The 24,585-nt window shown below is 43.1% G+C and overlaps 1 protein-coding gene across 2 annotated transcripts in view; it reads left to right on the forward strand.

Annotated features, from left to right (window-relative positions):
• Window positions 1-24,341, forward strand: part of EIF1AD (eukaryotic translation initiation factor 1A domain containing) — a 325,274-nt gene extending 300,933 nt beyond the window's left edge. For both annotated transcript variants that reach the window (XM_085625867.1, XM_085625868.1), the window contains exon 7: window positions 23,517-24,341. In XM_085625867.1, the coding sequence (XP_085481993.1) occupies window positions 23,517-23,682 (166 nt within the window). In that variant the 3' untranslated portion in view covers window positions 23,683-24,341. The remainder of the gene's footprint in view (window positions 1-23,516) is intronic.
• Window positions 24,342-24,585: the final 244 nt, after the last annotated feature.

Genomic DNA, 24,585 nt, shown 5'->3' on the forward strand with positions numbered 1-24,585 from the left:
AGGTATAGTCCATGACCTGCGGTATGACGTCCGTTTCTGGTCTTGTCAGTGTTCCAAATGGGATAATCCTCTTTCAGTGCGTCCTTGCACTTCTTTAGCGAGTGGCTCTCGCTATTCCTTGGCAGTATGCACTACTACCACAGATCTCTCTGGCACCTGTGGTGCAAAACAAATCTACTAATAATTCATACAGGAGAGATGAAGTTTTTCTTCATCCTTCTTTCTCCTGCCCCTCCTTGTTGCTGCATCTTGCCCTAATTCTTGCTGGGAGTGGGTCATATTTCAAAGCCTGTTTTCTTGTACTGCCACTCGTGTTATCATTAGACTTTACCTCCCTATAAGTGATGTTTTTTACATTTTTTCTTGAGGGACTATCTCATACCTTGTTGTTACCGGCAGCACTTCTGCAAGAGTGCTGATACCACTTAACAATGTCTAGCTGCACTTCTGCAAAAGTTCAGATATCACATACGGTGTCTGTTTTGTTTGAGTTTTCAATATCTTCCTTGTTTTGTGCTAGTGGTTTTCTTCCATCTGTATCTTACTTCTAACAAGTGTTCTTTGACCCTTAGGAGCCACCGCTCTTTGAATTGGTTCGCACAGGGGCTTGGTAGCTCTCTTCCGATGCACTCTCCTTGGTGGGTTACTATCACTCCTTCAAGGACGTGCTTATGTTTCTGGCCCTCTGGGTTTAGTTATACCCCTTCTACTTTACTCTTTGCCTTCTCTCCTTCATGAGCTATCTGGTTGTGTCTTCTATCCCCTTTGGAAGATCCATAGTCTCTTTTTTTTCTTCATATACTTCGGCATAAGAAAGCCTTTGTCTATTTACATTGAGATAATGTCGTTTTTTCCCATACTAGACTAGTACCTTCCTGCACTTACTGTGTCCTGTAGAGACATTCTGTCCTGGACTCACCACTTGTTGGTCTTGTCTGCTTTGCAAACCATGCCTCTTGGTTCAGCTTTTATACATGATGTTTTGTTGTCAGACTTCCACTTTTATGAGGGTATGTCCCTTGACGACTAGGTACTCCCTTTCTTTGGCCAAATGTTCCAGCCAGGCCCTACTCTGGCTGTTAGTTTTTTACTATTGACTGTTGCAGCTGGAAACCTGTTCTAGGCCTTCCGTGTGTTGGCCTTTGGTTTCAGGTCATTGTCTTTTGGGCCTACATGGTGGTCTTTATTTCTCTATTCTGGCGGGGTTTTTCACACCTGCTGTCTAACTTCCTGATCTGATTGTAAAGGACTGCTTGTAGCTAACTCAGTCACTTTACCTTGTTTTAGTCCTTTGACAGCCATTGTTTTCCTGCGGTGTGTGAGGTTCTCCTCATTCTCCATCATATATGTTTCTGACATCATCTTGTGATATATATATATATATACCCACAGTTCAGTAAGTGCGCTCTCAGGATACAGCATACATATTATATATATATATATATATCTCCATCCTTCTGCTGTTACATAGACACATGTTTTTCTTTTTCTCTTCAGTTGGTTATACATTTACTGATGATTCCAGAGGTATTACTTCTGTCTGTGGTAGTTTCTCCTCAGGACAACCAATACTGTTTTGTACTTTTCACCTTATTCCTGTTGCAACATTGCTGAATGTTCTCTCCATTGTGCATGGGTCCTTCATTTATTTTCCTCTCTGTCTCTACAAAGCAGATTGACTACGAGAATGATTTGCTAAGTATGAGCTCTGCCCAGTGACGTTGTCTTTTACCTTTGGTTCCCCTAGTCACAGCCGACCATGGGTCAGGTCTCACCACGGCAACAAAATAATCTTGTGTTTATGTTGAATGTTGTCTTCAGACTCATTTTTCTTCTCTCCCCCAAGTACAGCTTCTTCCATGCGTCTCTATGTTCTTATTCCTTCTTGGTGCCTGTGGTTTCTTCCACAGTTCTAGGGTACAGTGTTTGTTCTCGCTAACGTAAGTCCTAAGAGCATCCGGTCTCTTCTGTCCTATTCCACTCTTTGGTATCTAATTCAAAGGTAAGGATTCCTTACCGACCCTCCCATCCTCCCCGTTCTGCAAACTGGTAATTTCTTACCTAAACATCCCTTTCTTGGTATTGAGGTATATCTCCTTGCACCTTCTTCATTCTTGGCAGAGAGATATATCGTTATTAGCAGACTATTTCCATAGGCATATTCTAATAGTCACTCTGCGTTTTCAGCGCGAAATCTAGTCCTGGAAGAAACTGACGTCCGCGCATCGCGAAGAGGCAAATATGGACTCAGCCGACGTCACATCCGGTGGTCGACATCACTATGGAATTGCTCAACGCCCTCTACTTTGCTCAACGCCCTCTACCGACGCACAGGGGAACTGCTGAAAACATTTCCGTATCCAGTCAGGCACCTGGGGAGAATTTAAAGGTAAGGCATCTGTGGCTAGATCCTTTCTCTACCAGATAAGGCTTTACGGAAGGTAAGTAACTTGTACGTTGCGGCTTACAGGTAAGGTGGGACAAAATAGGCATTATATGCAGAAAAATGTCTGTGCACCAAAAACCCTTTGGCATAATTCTGGGCAATCAGGCTTACTATAATCAAATGGCACTTGGTTAATGGCTTGCCTTGGAATTGTAACTGGTTAGTCAACAAAATCAGGAGAGGACTAGTCCTCAAAACATCTAATCACAACAATGCCGACCTAATATTCCTACAGGAAACGCATCAACAATGTACTCAGTGCCAATAGGCAGAGCGAAATACCGAGCTATGAGTCATTCAGGTTACATCACTGGGTCTAGAAAGTAGCAGTTCTAGTAAAAATAAAAACTGATGACGTTCTATCCGAAGCAAACAGATACTGCATGAAAGTACCACGGCTGTTCTTGGTGAGTGGAAAGGGGAACACATACTCTTGATAAACGTCAATTTGCCCCCTGCACTACAGATTGAAATTCTTTAGATCAGAGTACGACTACTGCTAGGTCTCCCACATGACTAACATGACTGAGCGACAACCTTGATCTAGTTATGCATCTAAAACTTCTTAGATTTTGTAACAAACAACTGACTAAAAAAGCCAACGCTAAACTAGAAGACTTCGCACATGCCAGTGGGCTATGAGATATATGGAGGTCGATACATAATTACGAGATTAGTTATTCCTATTATTCAGGTGCCCACAACTCTTATTTGGGAATGTATTATCTCTTTAGCCCCCTGATTCATAGATTCACGAAAGCAAACTACCTACCAACGGGTATTTCAGACCATTCCACACTTATAGTAACATTTCACACATACAATAAGAAACAGCCAGAAGTTTGGAGAATGGCGTCATGGCAACTCTTAACCTGGAGATCGTAAATTAATTGACTGTAACAGAAAATTATGTCTCTGAGGACAGTGACTTAGTAGAAAATGCTGAAACATTTTGGAAACATTAAAACTGTTATAAGGGGTAAATAGCACACTGTAGCAAGACATATTACAGTTAGAGGAAGAATATATATACCATTCTATTGATGGGAAAAGGAGGCGGATACAGGCCAAGAAAGATGAATATAAAATGAAAAGTGCAGATGCTGTGAAAACATGTTATTACGATAAACAGTGGAACTTGTATACTGGCGTTAACAAGGTGTAGGAAGCTGGCTCTGTACATACTATACCAAAGTGAGGTACAGTGTGCACAGAGTCCAGTGGAACCTCAAAGGTAGGCAGTGGTAAAAGTAGATAGCACCTTACTCTCCATTTGTGGTAGTGTAGTCGAGCAGTAACGCTGTATCAGCGGGTAGTGTTAAGAATTTGTTGTACACACTCAATCAGCAAATGATATCACACACTCAAAGACTGAACTTCAGACCAATTGGCAGTATACAAATATTCTTTTAGTTATTTTTCTAGAAGCAAGCCTGGCACAGATAAGCAATAAATACTTTACAGTAATAATGCAGTTTGTCAACAGTTTGAATTGCAGTTGGATATGCACTTTGATTTGATTACAGTTGAGTTACTGGTAATGCAATGCTTTTGATATACTGTACATATACTTTGTATAGGCTTTTTAGTAGAATGTCAAGTAGATTACTTTACAGATTACTTTTCTTACACAGTGCAGTATACCTGGATACTGCACTTTGACATTTCCTGTAAACAGGTAAGTAAAAGCGTTTTTGTTATTTAGTTAGTTTTAAAGGTTTTCATAGATTTTCCAACTCCACACTTGAAAACGTTTCATAGAAAAACAGTCAATGTTATTCTATGGAGGAAAATTGTTTTATCGGTTAACCGGTGTACATTGTTGTGGGAGTTGGTATTTGTGGGTTAGACTCGGGTGTCCCTCAGGGTCAAGGATGCACTCTTGTTACACCCTCAGCGGCACTAGGGTGGCTGGGTGCAGCATGCTGAGGCCCAATGTTATCCAATGGGAGATAGGAGGCCTCCTATTGGTGGCTGCTGACTAGCAGGCCACTGGGTTGCGGGAGCGAAGCTCCTGGACTTAACCTCAGGGCAAATGGGGGTTTGAGCCAACATAGAAGGTGCACCCTCCGCGGGACTGGGGTAGCTGGGTGCAGAGTGCTGTTTTGGCGTTGGCCGGCCTGTAGCTTTCAATGGGGAGTCTCCGGTTTGCAAACACACTGCAGGCGTGGATACGAAGGTCTTCTGGGTCGGACCACCACTTAGAGAGGTAAGTTGGGATGCTGGGGTGTGGTTAGGCACCGTCTGTTGGGCCAACCAAGGCCATGGGGCGTGGGGTGCCTTTTAGGGTCGGATCTTCTTACCAGCTCCTGGTCGCGGTTGGGGGACCTTCAGATTTGAGGCTGCAGGCATCGGCTGGAGGCCTGTGGCAGGTCATGGGTCGCCGGATCTTGGGTCGCCGGATCTTGGGTCATAATCGCCGGGGTGACCTCCTCTTGGTGTTGGGCTACTCAAACTCGGGCCGTGGGCATCGGGTGCAGAGTGGTGCAGACTCATGGATCCTGCCAGAGCTGGAGTCTGTTAGTGAACAAATCCGATGTTCACAGGAGACAGTCTTTTCTTTTGAAGGCAGGGCAGGTCCTCTGGGATCTTGAGGCTGCTGGCTACAGGACACTCTGGGGTTTCTCTTCTGAAGGTTTGAGGTGGGGACAGGCCGGTAAGACTGGGGCCAAGTCAGTAGGCATCCTCTTGTTTTGTGGAAATATGGATTTTTCTGGTCAGTTATGTCCCCTATCTTGGACCCCAACGGTTCCATGTATGAATCACAAAGTACATGTATGTCCCCTCCAGTTCCAGTTATGAAGACGCAAACACATGTGCGTCCACCGTCAACATGTCCTCTGTCAGATCCGCCATGAATAGGCCGGATATTCTATTCCTAAATATGAAAGGCCACCGACTTTATATGGCTCAGTTACTCCATTTTGCAGTCCAGGCAAGTAGGCCCTGATTCTGTCATCGAACTCTTCTTGCCTTCTGCCTCTGAAAGCTCCAGTTTGAGCCTGCATCTGTAACCATGAACTTTGTCTCATTCTCTGCGCGGCTCACGAAGCCTGACATCAGCCCGCTGCCTGCCAAAAACTGTATTTCACCTTCGAGTTATCTACTTCGTTCCCTGCCCAATGCATTCCTGTCTAGCAGTTTTAGTAAACATTCTTCCAGCTACCGAGCAAAGGCCCGGCTTCTCTGTCTTTATGAAAGTAATTCATAGCCCTATTGCTAGGAAAGATTTCCGCCCTCGCATCTAGTGTAGACACTTAGACGCTTGTACACGCACTAACAGTCAGTATAGTCAGTATAGAATAAGATTCTACTCGAAGAGACCTCTCTTTTGGATAACATAGTTCTTTAAACATAGGATGTTAGATATGATTTGGGATTAGGTTGACTTGACCCCCCAGACTTCTTGTCTCCACATGTAGAGCTAAATGTCAAGTCCCCTTCACCCCCTAGTTGCACGTCAATCACACGTCATACTGCTGCGCGCGCAACTATGCCAAGTATAATCTTATAGATCCACCTATATATGACATCATAACCAATTATGTTTCTGTTTTACTCCTCATTACGCCCATTTTTGGTTACGCAGGTGAATCGTCATTTTCCTTATCAATTGTTACGCCTACCGCATTCACTTCATTGTAATGTATGTTCTATAAAAGTCATTTCTTGTCAATAATGTATGTACTTCACTTCCTGAACCTCCGTGGTGATGGAACTTGGAGCAACCGATTATAATCGATTATTGGAATAAAGCCCATTCCGAACCTCTAATGCCACGGATTCTGCCTCTTATTTTACTGAGCTATTTTATTATGTTTCTGTATCAAATTAAGTCCCGGTAAAGGAATTTTATTTACCACATGAATGGCGCCCGAATAGGGACACTTTCTCATCTCACGCGCCGGCGGTGAGTTGCAGGCCCGGTCTCCTGCCACAGCTGGACGGACAATTACGCGTACCAGCAGGATTTCCTGTATCTCCCTCCGGTCAAGCGGGGGCGACTGAGGCTGCGATCAACACCCAGACGAGGCGGTGAGAAGTGCGAAGTATCCCGACCAGAGCCTAGCTGAGAGAGCAAGATCCGAGGTATACAGAGGCCCACCAGTTCCCGAAGTCCCGAGTCGAGTCCAGTTTCCGCAGTGTTCGAGTCGAGTCCAGTCCGGTTCAAGTTCAAGTTCAGTTTCCGAGGCCTTCCGTTTCCGAAGCTACCCGGTGAGTACCATTACTGGGGAGGCTTTCTGACGTGCACATAGGTTGTGCCGGTCAAGACGGGTTTGGGTACACAAATCCGGTCTGCACTGTTTCAGCAGTGTATCTGTACTGTTTAGCAGTATATCTAGTATACCAAGTATATAAATTCAGAATAATTCAGTTAATGTCGAGTATTATGTTTAGTGATTAAGTTTTCCTTAGACCGTCATTGTTATTGATTGTTCAGGTAAATGTTAAATGTTAAATGTTTCAAGTACGTTCTGCATATTGTGGTATGAATGACTGTTCATTATCGTGTTTACTGTATTAAGTCTGTTCAAAATCAAGTATCAGGTCAGTTGGTCAAAATCAAGTATAAGGTCAGTTCTCAATATGCCGCTCTTTTCGAAACTAAGACAGATCACAAAATGAAAAGGGGTACTCGAAGAAGCCGTTCCTATTCCTCCTAGGGACACTCCAGGGTACTTCATGTATCATAAACATGGCTTAGACGCTATATTATTTCTTGATTTATGGGTAGACTACACCAAGGAATTACCAGAAAGTCAGAGGTGGCCCACAGCGGGAACCTGGGATGCAGAGTGCATCATGAAAGTAGAGGAAGAGTTATGGAAAAGGAAAGTCAGACAGTCACAGAAAGACGCCGTTGAGTTATGGCGTAAAGAATCTCATAGACGTACAGAAAAAGCCCTCCGACAGGAAGAGAGAAATAGAGAGAATTCAAATAAAGTACGAGAAAACCTATTAATTGAAGAAGGTACAAGAGTAAAATCAGAACAAGTAGACAGACAAAGAAATGCCCTTATGAATGGTATGTATCCCCTTCTGGCCGAAGGATTACCTAAGGCTACTCCGGAGATACCGAAAGACTTGCCACCCCCATTATTCCCAATAAAGGTACATCCTAAGGGGCATCCTAGAACCGCAGAAGATGTTTTTCTTTCTTCATATTTAGATGACGCAGCTCCCGAGTATGCTAATTCCGCCCCACATAGACCGCCTGCCAGGGAGGTTCAACGCCAAGATCCAGTACCCGTATCTCTACAGCAACAAGTCCTGACACAAGTTCCGGCAAGCACATCTGTTTCTACATCTGTTCCTATAACCACTTCTATAGCTGTGTCTACACCTATAGTTGCTGTATCGCGTTCAACGAATCCTTTCACACCCGATACCCCAGATGGGGCTACGGGAGGTGCTACCAACATTTTCTCTACGCCACCCAGAATAAATAAACTTACCTTTCAGGAGTCAGCACATTCACGTACCCCCAAACTCATAAACGCCCGTACGCTTAAGGAACTTCTTGTAGATTGTAGATATGACCCTGTGCCCGGCAAAGAGGACGAAATGATCATGGCATCATTACGTATCAGAAGAGCCGCGGTGTATTTAGGGAAGTTACCAGGAATGACTACGCATCTAGACAATATATATCATTTTGTTCAAACAGGGCGAGATTCTGAATGTATTAACAGAGCTATGGAATACCAGAAAGTGGAGATACAGGGGGAACTGTTACGTTTCCTCATAAATTGTGTGATCAGAAATCAAGACCGACCAGGGGTAGACCCGGAAGCAATGCAAATTCTTACCAGATGGAGTCAGAATATATCAGAAGGAAGACATGATAAGCAAAATTGTATAATAGCAATGTGCCGAAAGATCCGTAAAGAAATAGAACGCCTGCACGAAGAAAGATTAACGGTAGACCAGTTCGAACTGAACGAAGAAGAAGGATCAGGACTGCCCACAGGACAGTCAGACACCATAGCCTATGTAGGAAGAGGAAGATCTTGTAATAGTAATAGATGTCTTATTGACCCGATACGTCCGATATGTCCAGATAATAACAGGAATTTCCCAACACCCATAGTTCATATAAGGTCTAACGAGCATTCATTCCAAGCCGCTGACAAATTACTCCGAGAACGAAGGGGTTATCATTTCCTCGATTCTATGGATGAACAAGAATTAGCCAGGTCAGCCGTTCATTGGGTTGACAGTCCCGGAAAGTATGGTGATGATACAGTAGCACACACGTTTTTGAATCTCACCCCAGATGAACAGCGTTTAGCTGGGATTTATATGATTCAACAACTCCTTATACTATATCAGAGTCAACATTCGGACCCTGGTCCCTTACCTGACATATTGACTGAATTACTCATGAATAGATGGAGAGGTTCAGGTATTAAATTAATTAAAGCAATACTAGAATCAAGAAAGCAGTATATTCTTTCTGTATGTCCAGAACACGTCTCACTACCCATTAAGGAAAGAACCACGTATTACATGGACAGACAGAATCCTTTACGAGAAGTACACCCAATAAAGGGCGAGGACAATGAGTTTAAACGCGTATTTGTATACACGCCCATATCGAAAATAGAATTGTTAGAAATGAAGAAAGTGGTACCCAGTCATGACAAAGACCCAGCGGGTTTTCACCGAGAAATTAAAGACATGTTACTCATGGGAGAGTATACCTATCCCGACATTATGACAATACTGAAGGTATTGATGCCTGCTGGCATTTATGAGAAACTCAGGGAAAAAGAGTGGGAGGTAGGAGACCAAAAGATAGAATGGTCAGCATTAGAAGCAGAAGAAAGGGCCCGAACTGCAGGAGCAGGACTTGGGGATAAAACTAAAGCACTACCAGGTTTACTAGTACAGGTACTGCCACGTTTATTAACTACGAAAAAGGAAGATTGGGGTACTATTTCAGCCTGCAAACAGAAGCAAGATGAAGACACTAGTGATTACTATGCCCGATTTGAAAAATGTTTTGGTATAAATAGTGGCATAAAAGCAAGTAGCGAATCATACCCACATCTGTTTGTGACAAAATTAGTGGAAAATGCCTTGCCTCAAGTAAAGAACAGAGTATTAAAATTCGAGAGTACCTGGCAAAGTAACACCCCATCACAAATGTTACAAATGTTACAGTACCATCACAATAGAATTAGGGAGGAACAAGAACATGAACACAGACGCATGAAAGACACGAAAATGAAAATGCTAGTTTCTCAGACAGTTCCAGCTGAAGGACATAAAAAGGGTATGACACATTCCGGTGATTCAACAGGACCTGTAAAAGGGACATGCAATTATTGTAAAAAGCCAGGTCATTACGTACACGATTGTCCAGTTTTGAAACATAATATCAGCATAGGTAAAACACAAGAAAGACCACGGCCACCTAGACAGGACCAGAATGAACAAGGAGCTCCGCAGCATGCACAGTCCATGCCAGCTTCACAACAGTCTATACAGTTTGTGCCAGCTGCACCAGCGCTGCCTGTTGCTGCCACACAAACCACGACACGACAACTGTACCAGACCGCACAGTACGACTATCCTGATTATCAACGATACGCATGAACAAGCCTAGAGAGGGAAGTTGACTTACCCCTTATCGAGGTCCCTGTAGACCAAGAAGGACCTTATGTACATAGTAAATTATTAGGCCAAGATAGAAAATTTTTACTCGATACAGGGGCAAGTCGAACAACTATAAAACGTAGTGAAGTTCCAGGGGCACCCCTCTCAGGCTCACAGAATATTTCCCTTGGTTTTTCAGGAAAACCTATTGTTAATGAAGTGTCACAACCTCTGCCACTTACGATAGGACCTTTGACCCGAACTACAGATTTATTGCTTACTAAATCATGTCCAGAAAACTTGTTAGGAATAAAAACACTGAAAGCTCTAGGAGCTATAATATGTTGTTCTCCGGAAGGAGTAAGATTGTTTTTGCGTGATTTTAAAGGTCACTATGTATCTAGAGACATGGATCCCCGACTGCAGACTTTACCTACACATCTATGGGCACAAGGCCCTACTGATGTTGGTTGCATGAATATTACACCATATCGAGTCACATTAAAGGCAGGAGTGGTGCTACCACGAATGCGACAATACAAGTTACCACCAGATGCTGTAGTGGCTTTGCTGCAAATCATTGACGAGCTCATTGCCCAAGGAGTAGTTGTGGAAACAGACTCCAATGTATGTAATTCACCGATAATTCCGATTCTTAAACGAACAGATCCGAAGGTCCCGCCAGTATATCGATTGGTTATTGATCTGCGCGAATTAAACAAGTGCATTGTGCCACAATTCCCTGTGGTCCCAGATATCTCGTCATTACTGACAGCCATTGATTCCGAAGCAACATTCTTTACTGTAATTGATCTCAAGAATGCTTTTTTCAGCGTCCCAATAGATCCGGAAAGCCAATATTTGTTCGGATTTAGTTTAAATGGACGTAGCTTTAAATTCTCACGCGCACCTCAAGGATTTACAGAAAGTCCCAGCATCTATAGCCAAGCACTGAAACGAGAACTTGACAGTATCCACATGCCAGTTAACACTGCCTTGCTTCAATACGTCGATGATCTGCTGATCACCGCGAGAAGCGAACCCGAATGTGAGAAAGCATCACTGACAGTTTTACAATTTCTAGCCGAAAAGGGGCACAAGGTGTCCCCTTCTAAGCTGCAATTCTGTGTCCAGCGAGTTGTTTATCTTGGACACTCGCTGTCCAAGGAGGGAAGGCAGCTTACAACCATGCGCATTCAGTTAATAGCTAACATGCCAATACCCAAGACACAAAAGGAAGTACGAGCTTTCATAGGTCTCACTTCATACTGTAGGCAGTGGATCCCTCAGTATGCATTTTTAGCAAAATCACTCATTCAGTTGACAACACAGGAGGCAGCCACATCGACTGTTCTCCCTTGGACTCAGGAACATACACAAGCTTTTGAAAGCTTAAAGAAAGCTTTATGTCAAGCACCTGTTTTAGCAACACCATGTTACAGAAAACAGTTTACACTCTTTGTTACAGAACGCGAAGGTACTGCCTTGTCAGTACTCACACAGGAACAAGCAGGGGCACACAAACCATGTGCTTATTTTTCTAGTACATTAGATCCCGTAGCTCAGGCTTTGCCTGCATGCCTAAAATCAGTAGCAGCGACAGCTTTAGCAATCAGACAAAGCGATGCCATAGTGTTAGGACATCCTTTGACAGTTCAAGTGCCACACGCAGTAGAGGTTCTTGTAAATAGAACGCAAACACAACACTTGACTATAGCGCGACTTACAGGGTACGAACTTACATTGTTCCAGCCACATATAGAAATCAGACGCTGTAACACATTGAATCCTGCCACACTTTTGCCAGTAATCGGAACAGACCCACTAGCTCATGACTGTATTGAAGTTATTACAATCACGACGAAACCCAGACAAGACTTGACAGATGTTCCATTGTCAGATCCAGACCTGACGTTGTATGTAGATGGTTCATGTATGAGAACAAGTACAGGAGAATTAGTGGCCGCTTATGCAGTCACAACAGATACTGAAATCATTGAAACAAATCGCATAAATACCTTGTCAGCTCAAGCCGCAGAGCTCATCGCTCTGACACAAGCCTGTATTCAAGCCAAAATTAAAAAGTCAATATATACACTGATTCACGTTATGCATTCGGAGTTGTACATGACTTCGGCGTGCTGTGGCGAGAGAGAGGTTATTTAACTTCCCACGGTGCCCACATTCAGCACGGACCCCTCATTCATGCCTTATTAGATGCGATACATTTACCCACGGCAATATCAATTATGAAATGTAAAGCTCATACGAAAGTTACTGATATCATTTCTCAAGGCAATGATCTAGCCGACAGAACAGCTAAACAGACTGCTCAAACACAAACATCCGACATGACAAAGACAATAGTCCCGACGCCGACACATTGTATGACAGTTAAAGATCCTACTCTTGACGTAATTGATATACAGACACATGCTACACCAGACGAAATAAAGAAATGGACTGAATTAGGAGGGATTCAAACGGATCAAGGATGGATGATGAAGGAAAAATCTGTGTGGTTCCTTCCTGATTCAATGGTCCAAGTTATAATTAACAGTATACATAGTCCAGCGCATCTAGGAGAAAAAGCTATGCTAGACAGCATTCAACACATTTGGTTCAATAAACATTTACGAGCAGCAGCCAAACAAAAAGTCCGTACCTGTATGATCTGTTGCCAGTTCAACCCAGGAAAAAGTGTTCCCGTAGAACAGGGTGGATTTCAGCCTCCTGATCACCCTTTTGAAGTCCTCCAGATGGATTATATCCAGATGGAACGATGTCGAGGATTCAAATATGTTCTCGTAGTTGTGTGTGCTCTTTCCCGGTGGACAGAGGCATACCCGGTTTCAGATTACACTGCCCCGACTACTGCCAAACAGTTGGTTCGAGAATTCTTCCCACGATACGGTTTACCACGTGTTGTTCACTCAGATAACGGCCAGCCGTTCTCATCCGAATTAATGAAACATGTTTCACTTTTGTTAGGTTATCAGTGGAGATTCCACTGTGTCCGACACCCCGAGGCAGCAGGTCTCGTAGAAAGACATAATCAGATCCTGAAAATCAGATTGTCCAAAATATGCAGGGAGAAAGGCGTCGACTGGGTAGTAGCATTACCAGTTGCACTCTTTTACATGAGAATGGTAGCACACTCTCGAACAGGGCTATCCCCGTATGAAGTGATCTTTGGCAGACCACCAAATATGTGGGGGACGCCCATACCACGCAAAATAACTGATATTGACTGTAATATGCTGACAGATTACTTGGCTTCCTTGATGTCTGCACTACAATCTTGTCGTTCACAGGTAGCTGCAGCTTTTCCTGACAACACTGAGGTGAAACCACATGACGTAGTCCCGGGGGACTTGGTCCTCGTGAGGAACTTTGACCGAAAGACTCAGCTGGAACCTAGGTGGAGGTCACCTCAGCTGGTGCTGCTAACCACAAGAACAGCCGTGAAGATTGAAGGCAGAAAAGGCTGGATTCATTCAAGTCATATCAAGAAATTTCATGGACTACCAGCCGATGTAAACAGCCCACCTCGTGTGACTTCACCCATTGACTCAAAACCTCCTTTTGTTGAACAGAGTGACTCTGAACACTATAAACTAAAGCTTAGGTCCAACCAGTCGAGCAATTTGATTGTTTAAGTCCTCTCCAAGGTGAAGCGGTTGAATTGTCCCTGACATGTATCCCTTGGACCTAAATAGAGAAAGCACCCGGAAAATGTTGAAACGACAGGCGTACTGTAAATCACTGCGTAGCCATTGCATAATGACGTTATTAATTTTGTTTTTCTTGAGTCTTTTAATAATTACTGCAAGTTTATTGTTACACACATATTATCCTATTTCTAGACATGTTTACAATGTTACTGCTGAACATTCTTTTAGTGAATTACCTCCGCTTGAGTTGTCTTATAGATTTGCGCTGCGCAATAACACGTTTATCAGTATGTTACATCATTTCCATCAGGTTAGCAATGCTACAAATTGTTGGATATGTGGCCGACTCCCTCCCTATCAGAATTATAAAGGAATTTTACCTCTCTTTCCATACCCGTTCACACACAACGGCTCCTGTGGAGCATGGTTTAGTTTAATTAATTCTCTAGATTCGAATTCTGCAGTTTATCAAGATAACTGGGTATGGGGAAATTTGAACTTAGTTTTGCTTGAGGTCTGCTACCCTAACAAGGAGGGACTTCCCCAGAGAACAGGAACTGATCTAGAAAATGAGGTGTATGGATTAGGTAATTTTATGCTTAATCTTATGATCCTAAATGTCGAATCCGAAGCTACTCCAATTTTGCCCGCTATGTCAATATTCCCAGTAAAGGGTGAACTGTGTGTAAGGAAAAATGGTTCCATACATATGGGCCATAGTAAATGCACCACTGTAGTAGAATTTAGTGATCAAGGCAAGTCCACATTTAGAGCTTCCCGCCATTCCTATTTCATATGTGGTCAGATGGCATATGTACGTTTGCCTCTAGATTGGGATGGTACTTGCTATATTGGATTCCTTTTGCCACCTGTTTTTCTAGCTCCACCTGATTATCACAGAAACACTCATTTAGTACATAATAGAGTAAGGAGAGACCTCCCGATAGTCGATTACACTGAAACAGCATGGGAAAAATACACAGATTTCAATAAAGGTCTCTTTCCTTATATAGGTACTGTTACTAATAGTAAACTGATACGTAGATTAACTAGAACCCTTGAAGCAGTAGTAAATGAAACTATTTCCGCTTTAGGCAATTTAACAGAAGAGCAGTCTGCTATGCGGATTGTTGTGCTTCAAAATCGTCTTGTCCTTGACGTCATCCTGGCTGATAGGGGCGGAGCTTGTAGGGTCATCGGATCAAGCTGTTGCATTTTCATACCAGAAAATTCGCCATCAGTATATAAAGCCATAACTCGCCTTCATAAGATTGTAAGCCAGATACACCAGAACCCAGGCACTTGGACTTGGTCCGGTTGGTTTTGGAGTGTATTATCTACCTTTGGATGGAAGGTCCTATCTTTCCTAGGTATTGGCCTTCTCATACTATTCAGTTGCTGTCTATGTCTACAATGTGGACCAGCGATCTGTGGTCTGTGTGCCACATCGTGTATTCCACCACCAAGATTTCATTCATCACGGAAGAAGAAAGAAGAACAAATGATGCTATATGAACAAATCAATGAATTGATGAAGATTGATATCTCTTAACGGGCAAGTAGGGGACAAGGAGGGAATGTGGAAATATGGATTTTTCTGGTCAGTTATGTCCCCTATCTTGGACCCCAACGGTTCCATGTATGAATCACAAAGTACATGTATGTCCCCTCCAGTTCCAGTTATGAAGACGCAAACACATGTGCGTCCACCGTCAACATGTCCTCTGTCAGATCCGCCATGAATAGGCCGGATATTCTATTCCTAAATATGAAAGGCCACCGACTTTATATGGCTCAGTTACTCCATTTTGCAGTCCAGGCAAGTAGGCCCTGATTCTGTCATCGAACTCTTCTTGCCTTCTGCCTCTGAAAGCTCCAGTTTGAGCCTGCATCTGTAACCATGAACTTTGTCTCATTCTCTGCGCGGCTCACGAAGCCTGACATCAGCCCGCTGCCTGCCAAAAACTGTATTTCACCTTCGAGTTATCTACTTCGTTCCCTGCCCAATGCATTCCTGTCTAGCAGTTTTAGTAAACATTCTTCCAGCTACCGAGCAAAGGCCCGGCTTCTCTGTCTTTATGAAAGTAATTCATAGCCCTATTGCTAGGAAAGATTTCCGCCCTCGCATCTAGTGTAGACACTTAGACGCTTGTACACGCACTAACAGTCAGTATAGTCAGTATAGAATAAGATTCTACTCGAAGAGACCTCTCTTTTGGATAACATAGTTCTTTAAACATAGGATGTTAGATATGATTTGGGATTAGGTTGACTTGACCCCCCAGACTTCTTGTCTCCACATGTAGAGCTAAATGTCAAGTCCCCTTCACCCCCTAGTTGCACGTCAATCACACGTCATACTGCTGCGCGCGCAACTATGCCAAGTATAATCTTATAGATCCACCTATATATGACATCATAACCAATTATGTTTCTGTTTTACTCCTCATTACGCCCATTTTTGGTTACGCAGGTGAATCGTCATTTTCCTTATCAATTGTTACGCCTACCGCATTCACTTCATTGTAATGTATGTTCTATAAAAGTCATTTCTTGTCAATAATGTATGTACTTCACTTCCTGAACCTCCGTGGTGATGGAACTTGGAGCAACCGATTATAATCGATTATTGGAATAAAGCCCATTCCGAACCTCTAATGCCACGGATTCTGCCTCTTATTTTACTGAGCTATTTTATTATGTTTCTGTATCAAATTAAGTCCCGGTAAAGGAATTTTATTTACCACAGTTTGCTTCAGCATGGCTCTATAGTCCTTCTTTTCTTCTTCTGGTTTCTTGTCTGAGGAAGCAAGGTTCAGGGGTTCCCCTGAATACTAGATTTAGGGGTGTTACAGGTAGGTAAAAGGTTGGGACCAATGGGTCCCTTCTCTGGGGTGGGTACCCCCCCTTCCCTATTATGCCACCCTCCAATGGGAGGGGGGCATATGCCTCACCCTGGTTGGCTTAGTCCCCCCATCTGCAAGATGGCGGGGACTGAGAGTTGTGGTTCACCGCGCCTCCCCCACCTGAGGGGTGGAGTTGGCAGAGGTGGACACACCTCTCTTCCTCACTTGTTTTTCCCACCGGTTCTCCCGCTCAAAGTGGGGGTCAGAACCAGTGGGGACCAGTTCTGAAAGCAGCTAGTGGCCTGGTAAAGGTCACAAAGGCGGCAAGCCTTTGAAGCTTCCCCTTCTTCGACCCTGCCCATCCTGGGTCCCAGGATGTGCATTGTTTCAGGCCCCCAAGAGCAACAGGCTCTCGACCCAGGGGTCCAGAAACATGTCTGGTGGTGGCAGCTGAAAGCAGCCACTCAGCCTGGACACTAGTGGTAGGTGGTTTTTCAGGGGGCATCTCTAAGATGCCTTCTGTGTGCATTTGTCATTAAATCCCACACTGGCATAAGTGTGGGTTTAATGTGCTGAGAAGTTTGATACCAAACTTCTCAGTTTTCAGTGTAGCCATTATGGTGTTGTGGAGTTCGTAATACCAAACCCTCAGCACCATATACTCTTAATGGCAGCACTGCTCTTACAATGTCTAAGAATCGACTTAGACACTGTAAGTGTACAGGGCTCATGCACCTTTACCCTCACCACTGGTATAGGGCACTTTTCTAGAGGGGTGACTGATCTATGCCATGGCAGTGGGTTGTAGGCATGGCACACAGGGATGAGCGTGGGTGATGTGAAGTGAATAGAGTGTGGATGCAGGGGGGAATTGGAGAGGTCAGAGGAGTGAGGGGTTTGATTCGGGAAATTCATAATTTGTGGGTGGGGTGGTTTGAAGTACGTTGCCAGTTTGATTCAAAGTGGATACAGTGAGGCTGTGGGAGAATGGAGTATTTGGAGGAGGGAGTGATTTGATTCATGGAGCTTGAGATAAGGGTGCGGTGTGTATGTGTAGACATTTATATGGGATGGATAAATTATCTTGGGACACAGGAGGGGTGTATATAGATTAGTTTGATATTGAGGGGATGTATTGTGAGTTTATTGGAAAGGGTGGTTGCTTTAACTAATAAAGCACGGACAGGGAATGGGTTTTGTTTGTTTAGCATGGTATTAAGGGTTAGACAAAGTAATAAAGGGAGTAAGGATTATGTAACATGTTTTATGGAGAACAAATCAGTAATGGTGGTTTTTAATTTACAGTTACCCCCGAAGAAGGGCTTTGAAAGCCCGAAATGCATTGGGTTGGGATGAAACATACTGCCTAGGACGAATTATGCATTTTTCAGCATGCTCTAGAAAGAGGCCTAGATGGGCACATCTATAGCATTAGAAGTTTTGGAAAAGCCTTCAATCTTGTATGAAACATCAGTTTCTCCAAAGCTGACATCTTGGTTTGTTAGCCTCCACGAGAAAGGAAAACCTCATGCTATTAAATGCTTGGCAGTAGAGACAGCCCACCTTTGTTGTCAAGGACTATTCACTCATCTCTCCGTAGACAGTTGGGTGATAAAGACACACAGCACATACAAAGCATCCAGCAGTGCATCACGTTTCCACCATAATGGAGTTCATGGCTCCCTGCATTTCCATTTTCCCGAATGCACTAACATATGAGACCAGTAGTCTCAGAAGAGGAACATTTGGGATGAAAGAAACCAAACCTCAATATCTGCAAGGCAGTCCCTCTGATTTTGGTGCAGGGGAGCAATCCTACGTCAAGGTATTCCTTTCCAACAGGATCCCCCAATTCAAACTCTTGTGACAGATGCCTCTTTTAGGATGGTGAGCACATCTGGTAGCACAGTCCATGCAAGGGCATTAGTCACAGAAGGGTAGCTCACATCACATCAATTACTTGGAGCTGAGAGCGTCCCAACTTGCTGTCAAGGCCTTCCTACCATCTCTGACAACAAGCGAGACCTCATTTAAATGGAAAATTAAATGACCATGCACTCCTTAAACAAACAAGGGGGCACGAGATCTGGACTTTTCACTGAGTCAAAGAAAACCTGGCCAGGGGCCTTTGACAGGGGCCTATCAATAAAAGCAGGAACTATATCAGGAATCCTGATCCTGCACACCACCTGGATTTCTGGAGCAGATTCTATGAAGAAAATCACTAATGGTAGTGTTTGTCTTACGAAACACGTATTTCCATGTTCCGCCTCACAGCCCCATAGACGTTACCTGCGGTATCAGTTGAGTCCAGAGCATTTTCAGTTTTCTGGTTTTCTCTCTGGCCTGATCAGTGTAGACAAAGGTGATGGCTGTGGTCGCAGCCCATCTGCAGAGTTTGGGAATACCAGTATTCCCATATCTCGACTGGCTACTGTAGACTGGCTCTTTTAAAATTTGTGAACCACTTACAGTAGATGGGCGATCAGTTGACATTGTAGGGATTTTACATCCCCCCTGGGCCGGCCGAGCTCTTTGCCAGGGCCGAATCCGGTTACCAGTCCGTCCCTGGTCACACCTCACCCCTTCATTGGATCCATCCTGGACACGGTGCTCTTCAGAGCCATTCCTATGCCTCAGTGAGTCCAGGAAATTTGGACCATGAGCCTGATATTTCAACCTACAGCCTGGATCTAGGTGAGATCGGCTCTGAGGCTTCTGGGCCTCTTGACATCCTGCACTCTGCTTGTGGACCACGCTAGGTGGCACATACTTGCTCTGCAGTGGGATCTCAGGTGGGCTCAGCATCAAGGATTCTATCAGATTCCATTCACGCATCAAACAAGACTGCGAAAGATCTACCTTGGTTGCTGCTTGACCGCAGTTGGACCAACGGCAGACCCATCTCACTGCCCCACCCAGAAATGAACCTTGTGACAGATGCATCATTACTGGGTTGGCGGAGATCACCTGGGAGAGGTAGAGATCAGAGGACTCTGGTCAAGGCTCGCCTCCACTTCATCCTGATGGAGTTGCGAGCGATTCAATTGGCGCTCAAGGTGTTCCTCCCAACTATCAAGGGGGAACGGGTGCAAGATCTCAAGGAGAACCACACTGCCTTGTGGTATTGAAACAAACAGGATGGATTGCAGTTGTGGGCTTTGTGCCAGAAAATGGCTGAAAACACAGGGCATTTCCCTGATAGCCTGCATCTGACAGGATTTTTAAATACCACGAGCGGTTTAACTTTGCCAAATATACCTAGCGGATCACGAATTGCCATTACGCTCGGAAGTGGCACAGGGCACCTTTCAACAATGAGAGAGAATCATAGCTCGCTGTATTTGCCACCACACAGAACGCACAGTGTCAAAGATTTTGGTCATTGGAGTTTCCAAGGCAGTCTTCTTTAAAAGACAACTTTTGCCTACATGGCGGTTGGGACTTTTCCATGCCTTTCTGTCCCTACCTCTCCTGACCAGAGTACTCAAGAAAATCAAGAGAGACTAGGCCATTGTCTTCCTGGTCGCTCTGGACTGTGCGAGGAGTGTGTAATACCCAGAACCTATTGCTTGAGCACATGCTCTCCAATCTGGCTATTTCTTTGGGAGAATCTGTTTCTGCACCAGGATCTAGTCTTTCATCCGAGCCCACACATCTATACGTGTCGAATGAGTAGTGACAGTTAATTGCATTCAGTCTTCCTTCTAAAGTGGTTACTTTCATTCTAGATGCCAGGCATCCCTTCACCAGTACTATATATCCTGGATGCTAGAAAGTGTTGTTCCTCATCACATCCAATCTTTCCGAGCTTCTATATCTGATATTTTGTTATTTTGTTTATCCTTAGCCATGCAAGAGCTTGCTGTGACCAAAATGAAAGGTTACTTGTGGGCCTTTTGGCCTTTTTGTATTTACCCGATCTATCGTCTCTCTTCAAATCATCTGTTATGATGTGTTTTTTTGAAGGGGTTGAACCATATATTCCCACATACTCCTTTTATAATGCCACAATGGGATCTAAATCTTGTTTTGATCTACCTGTGGTGCTTCCATTTTGAGCCTGTGCACAGTGGACCTTTATGACAACTTAGGCTTAAACCAGTATTCTTTATCAGAATAACATCTGCCAGGCTAGTGAGTAAACTTTGGGCCTGGTTATCTCGTCTTCCATTTGTTCCCTTTTTTCCTGGCAAATTAGGCTTTCAAATGAAGGCAGCATTCCTACCCAAAGTGATCACTCCCCTTCATGTGAGACAAACCATCAACTTTTTACACACTACCTCATCCATTAAAGGAGAAAGTACGGCTGCATAATCTCAATTGTAAAAGACCCCATGGTTTTTATATCAAGAAGACCAGGGAATTTAGACAGGATGACCAAATATTTTTTAGGTTTTCTGAAACTAAGAACAGCAAGACAGTACGGAAAATAACCATCCCTAGATGAATTGTGTTATGTTTAAAGACCCGTTATAGCCTAGCTAAAAAACAAACTCGGAGGATTTGCGTGCTCACTGAGCCAGAGCCTAGGCTGCTAACAAGGCATTAGCATGCAATATATCAGTCCTGGATATTTGTCAGGCTGCTACATGGGCTTGCCTCCACACATTCACAAAGTGCTACTGCCTGGATAGCCAGGTCTGGCGAGGTGGGCATTTTACCCTAAATGTCCTACAAGATTTCCACATACCCATCACCTGGAAAGTACTGCTGTGGTATCTATGCAAAAGATGAGGAATCTGTGGTTAGAAGTCTCTATCAGAAGAACAAGTTACTTACATTTGGTAACGGCCATCTAACTGCAGATTCCTCACCTGCCCTCTGAATTCTGAATTAAAATGTATATATAGGCACCAGACAACACACATAATATATAGACTGAATAGAGGAGGAGTTTCCGTCTGTGTGTGTGTGTAAAGGTTTGCCTCCCCTCGGATTGTACATATATATGTATTGTATTGCAACTGGGTTAAAATGGGTGGGTACGGAAAGGTTTAGGAGTTTTTATTGGTCTTTTGAATTTTGTATGGACAAAACATTTTTGTTTTTTGTGTGGCAAAAATGTTTATATATTTATAACAAAAAATAGACTAAAAAGATGTGAAAGAATTGAGAAAGACTGCGTGAGTGGGCAAATTATTTACGAGTTACACTTGGAGACTAGGCTCCCACACAAGGGTATAATATATTTCTTCCCTAGTTGAAATAACTGCTGTGTATTCATCCCAAGACATCACTCTCTTTTTGCGTCTCCCTGCAACATTCAGCACGCCATGCAGCTTTCACTATCCAAGCAGCCCGGGACAATGGCGGCTGCTTCTTTGAAATTATATAGATCTCGCATTTGCAAGAGTTTGAACTATTGGCATTGTAAATGATAATGCCTTTTACGTATGTGTTAATTATCAACACAGACAAATAAAAGGCATTGTCATTTACAATACCAATAGCTTAAACTCTCGCAAAAATGTGAGACCTACTGCATTGCAAATGCTTGTTACTCTTGCACTGTAAGCCTATAGCGCTGCACTCTTCCTCATTATTTAGACATATAAACAGCAAGTTGTCATAGTTGCTGCAATGCAGCTTTTAGAAGGTTTTGTTCCTCAGCAATCCAAAAATTGGAAAAACCTTCATTATGATGACCATTTTAAAGGGTGCCTCACACATGTTGGACACTTTACCTTTTTTACTGATATAAAAACATATGTCATATGCAGTATTTCATTGTACCTGCGCAAAGTGGGGAATTATTCTAAAATTTATGACTTTGATCAAGATTCCTGCAATCCATAACCAGGACTATAAGTAACCATTTGTTTATTTACACATTCTCCACAATACACTACTGTATTAGTATCTGTAATATGAAAGGTTCACAGTTGGGGCAAAAAGTGCTTCTAAAGAATTTTGTTCGGAACTACTTCAGTCCCTAGCCGTTCTTCACCACCGTACATTTCTTGTTATGCTTTGCAGTGCACATTATCTGTGATGATTTGTTATGTAAAAGAAACAGGTTACTTGCCTGTAACAATAGTTTTGCAGCTTGCTGTGGTACAAAGTCTCACAATACCCAGTCCACCTCCACCAGGTGTTAAAAAAAAATACTCCGGACATACAAAGAACACGCACAAAGCTGAAACCTGAGATGGTGCCAACAGGAGGTAGGGCAGAGTTGTCTCGACACCACACAGCAGTGTCATTTAAACACACCCTTCTCAATGTCCACCTTTGTCAGAAAACTTTATTTCAAAGAAAAGCACAATAACATTTTCCAGTTCAACCACTTGATGGCAGAAAAATGCTTAGCAAATGACACTAGACTTATTAAAGTGCAGTAATATTGTTACAGGGAAGTAACTGGTTTCCTTTCTCTAGTACACGTGGTTTGGTAGTCCCCCATTGATTCGTAAAGCTGTAGCTCGTTATAGCCACTTGAGAGTATTTATCATATTAAGGGATGTCTCCATTCACCAGTAATGTTACTTCAAACTATCCGGGCTGGTAACATAGAACAGCAGATAATGGCCCGTTAGAACTAAGAAGGTAATAGTTATTTTGCCCAATCCACCCAGATCACCAAACTCGTTTGGTACCATTTATACATAACATTTAATTTTCATTGGTAGTTGGACGTTGATACAATTATATGTTGATATTAAACCTGCATTTTAGCTCACTTGCAAACTTTCCAGTTCACAAAAAGTGCAGGTAAAACGTTCTCTTTCTATCAACAAAATGATTCACATGCCCAGTGGGGCATTCTAATGGGTTTGTTCGAATTGCCATTCCATGGATATCAAAGGTCCTCTGCAGATATCAGTTGAAGTCCTTGATGATATATGTCATATATGATAGCTCATAGAATGTCTAGTATAATATTTCATGCTAGTAATCTGACTTGGGTCCGACTGGTGCCATTTTAGATTTTGTTCCTTGTTTCAGAGACCTTTCCACAGATGGTAAAGCATCTCCACTCGTCGGGGAAACAGCATCAGAGGAAGAAGGTGAGGATTACAGTGACTTGTTTGTGAACACAAACCGAGCAAACTATGAATATTCAGAAAGTGAAGATTCAGAAGAGGAAAGTGAAGAAGAAAAAGAAAAGTAATTTATGTGGTGTATGGCTTTGGGGCTTTTCAGAAAAAAAACATTTTCCCAAAAGCTGCTGGGCGTCCATGCCTTGTGGTAGCATGTGGGTATACAGTCAAACTCCTTTTTACTGGAATGCTACGACAATGGCAAATATCAAAGACCTGATGTCTGCCAGTGCTCCTGCAGGGAGTAAAAGAAGCAGCTAAGCTTCGAAAGGACGAACCAAAAGAAAGATTGAAATGGTGAGAAAAATATGTAGGAGTTGGTGGGTGTTTCTACAGAAGATAGAATGGCCATTCATGTTCTCAGATACGTTTAACATGAAAAAGAAAAAAATAACTGGTAAACACCAGACTTACCTTTAAATCTAAGACTGAACGCTCTGAAATGCCAAGTTTTTGGAATCTCAGTACCTGTAAACCACACACGTTTACCTGCTTGTTAGCCTTTTATTGAGACCAATCAGAACTCCATTTTGGTTCTTCCTCCCCATGGGTCCAGTTGAGAAGTGTTTTGTATGTTGCAGCTTATTTGCTAAAGCTCAAATTTCTTAGCTTTCATAAAGCAGTCTTGATATCATAAGTGCAATGTTTCAGTGCAAACCTTTTTATATATATATAAATGTGTCTGTGAAGAATAATTGTATTCTGAAATAAACCTAAAGTATAAACAAAATTGCCATACGTGGCGTCATTTTTTCATGTGAATTGTTTATAGGTATGCTTCCCCAATGTGGGTCCAACTACTTGTTGGAGCAGGAAATTCTAGACGTGCTGGGATTACATTTAATGTGAAAGTGAGCGGGATTGTGGTTTCACATTTGAGCAAGATGGTGACTCTTTTCACCTGCTGACCATAACTATTACATTTTAGTTTGAATTGAGATATCAGTGTGCCTGACCCTATTCTGATATGTGAA

This window comes from Triturus cristatus, chromosome 9, assembly GCF_964204655.1.
Source record: "Triturus cristatus chromosome 9, aTriCri1.1, whole genome shotgun sequence".
NCBI lineage: Eukaryota > Metazoa > Chordata > Amphibia > Caudata > Salamandridae > Triturus > Triturus cristatus.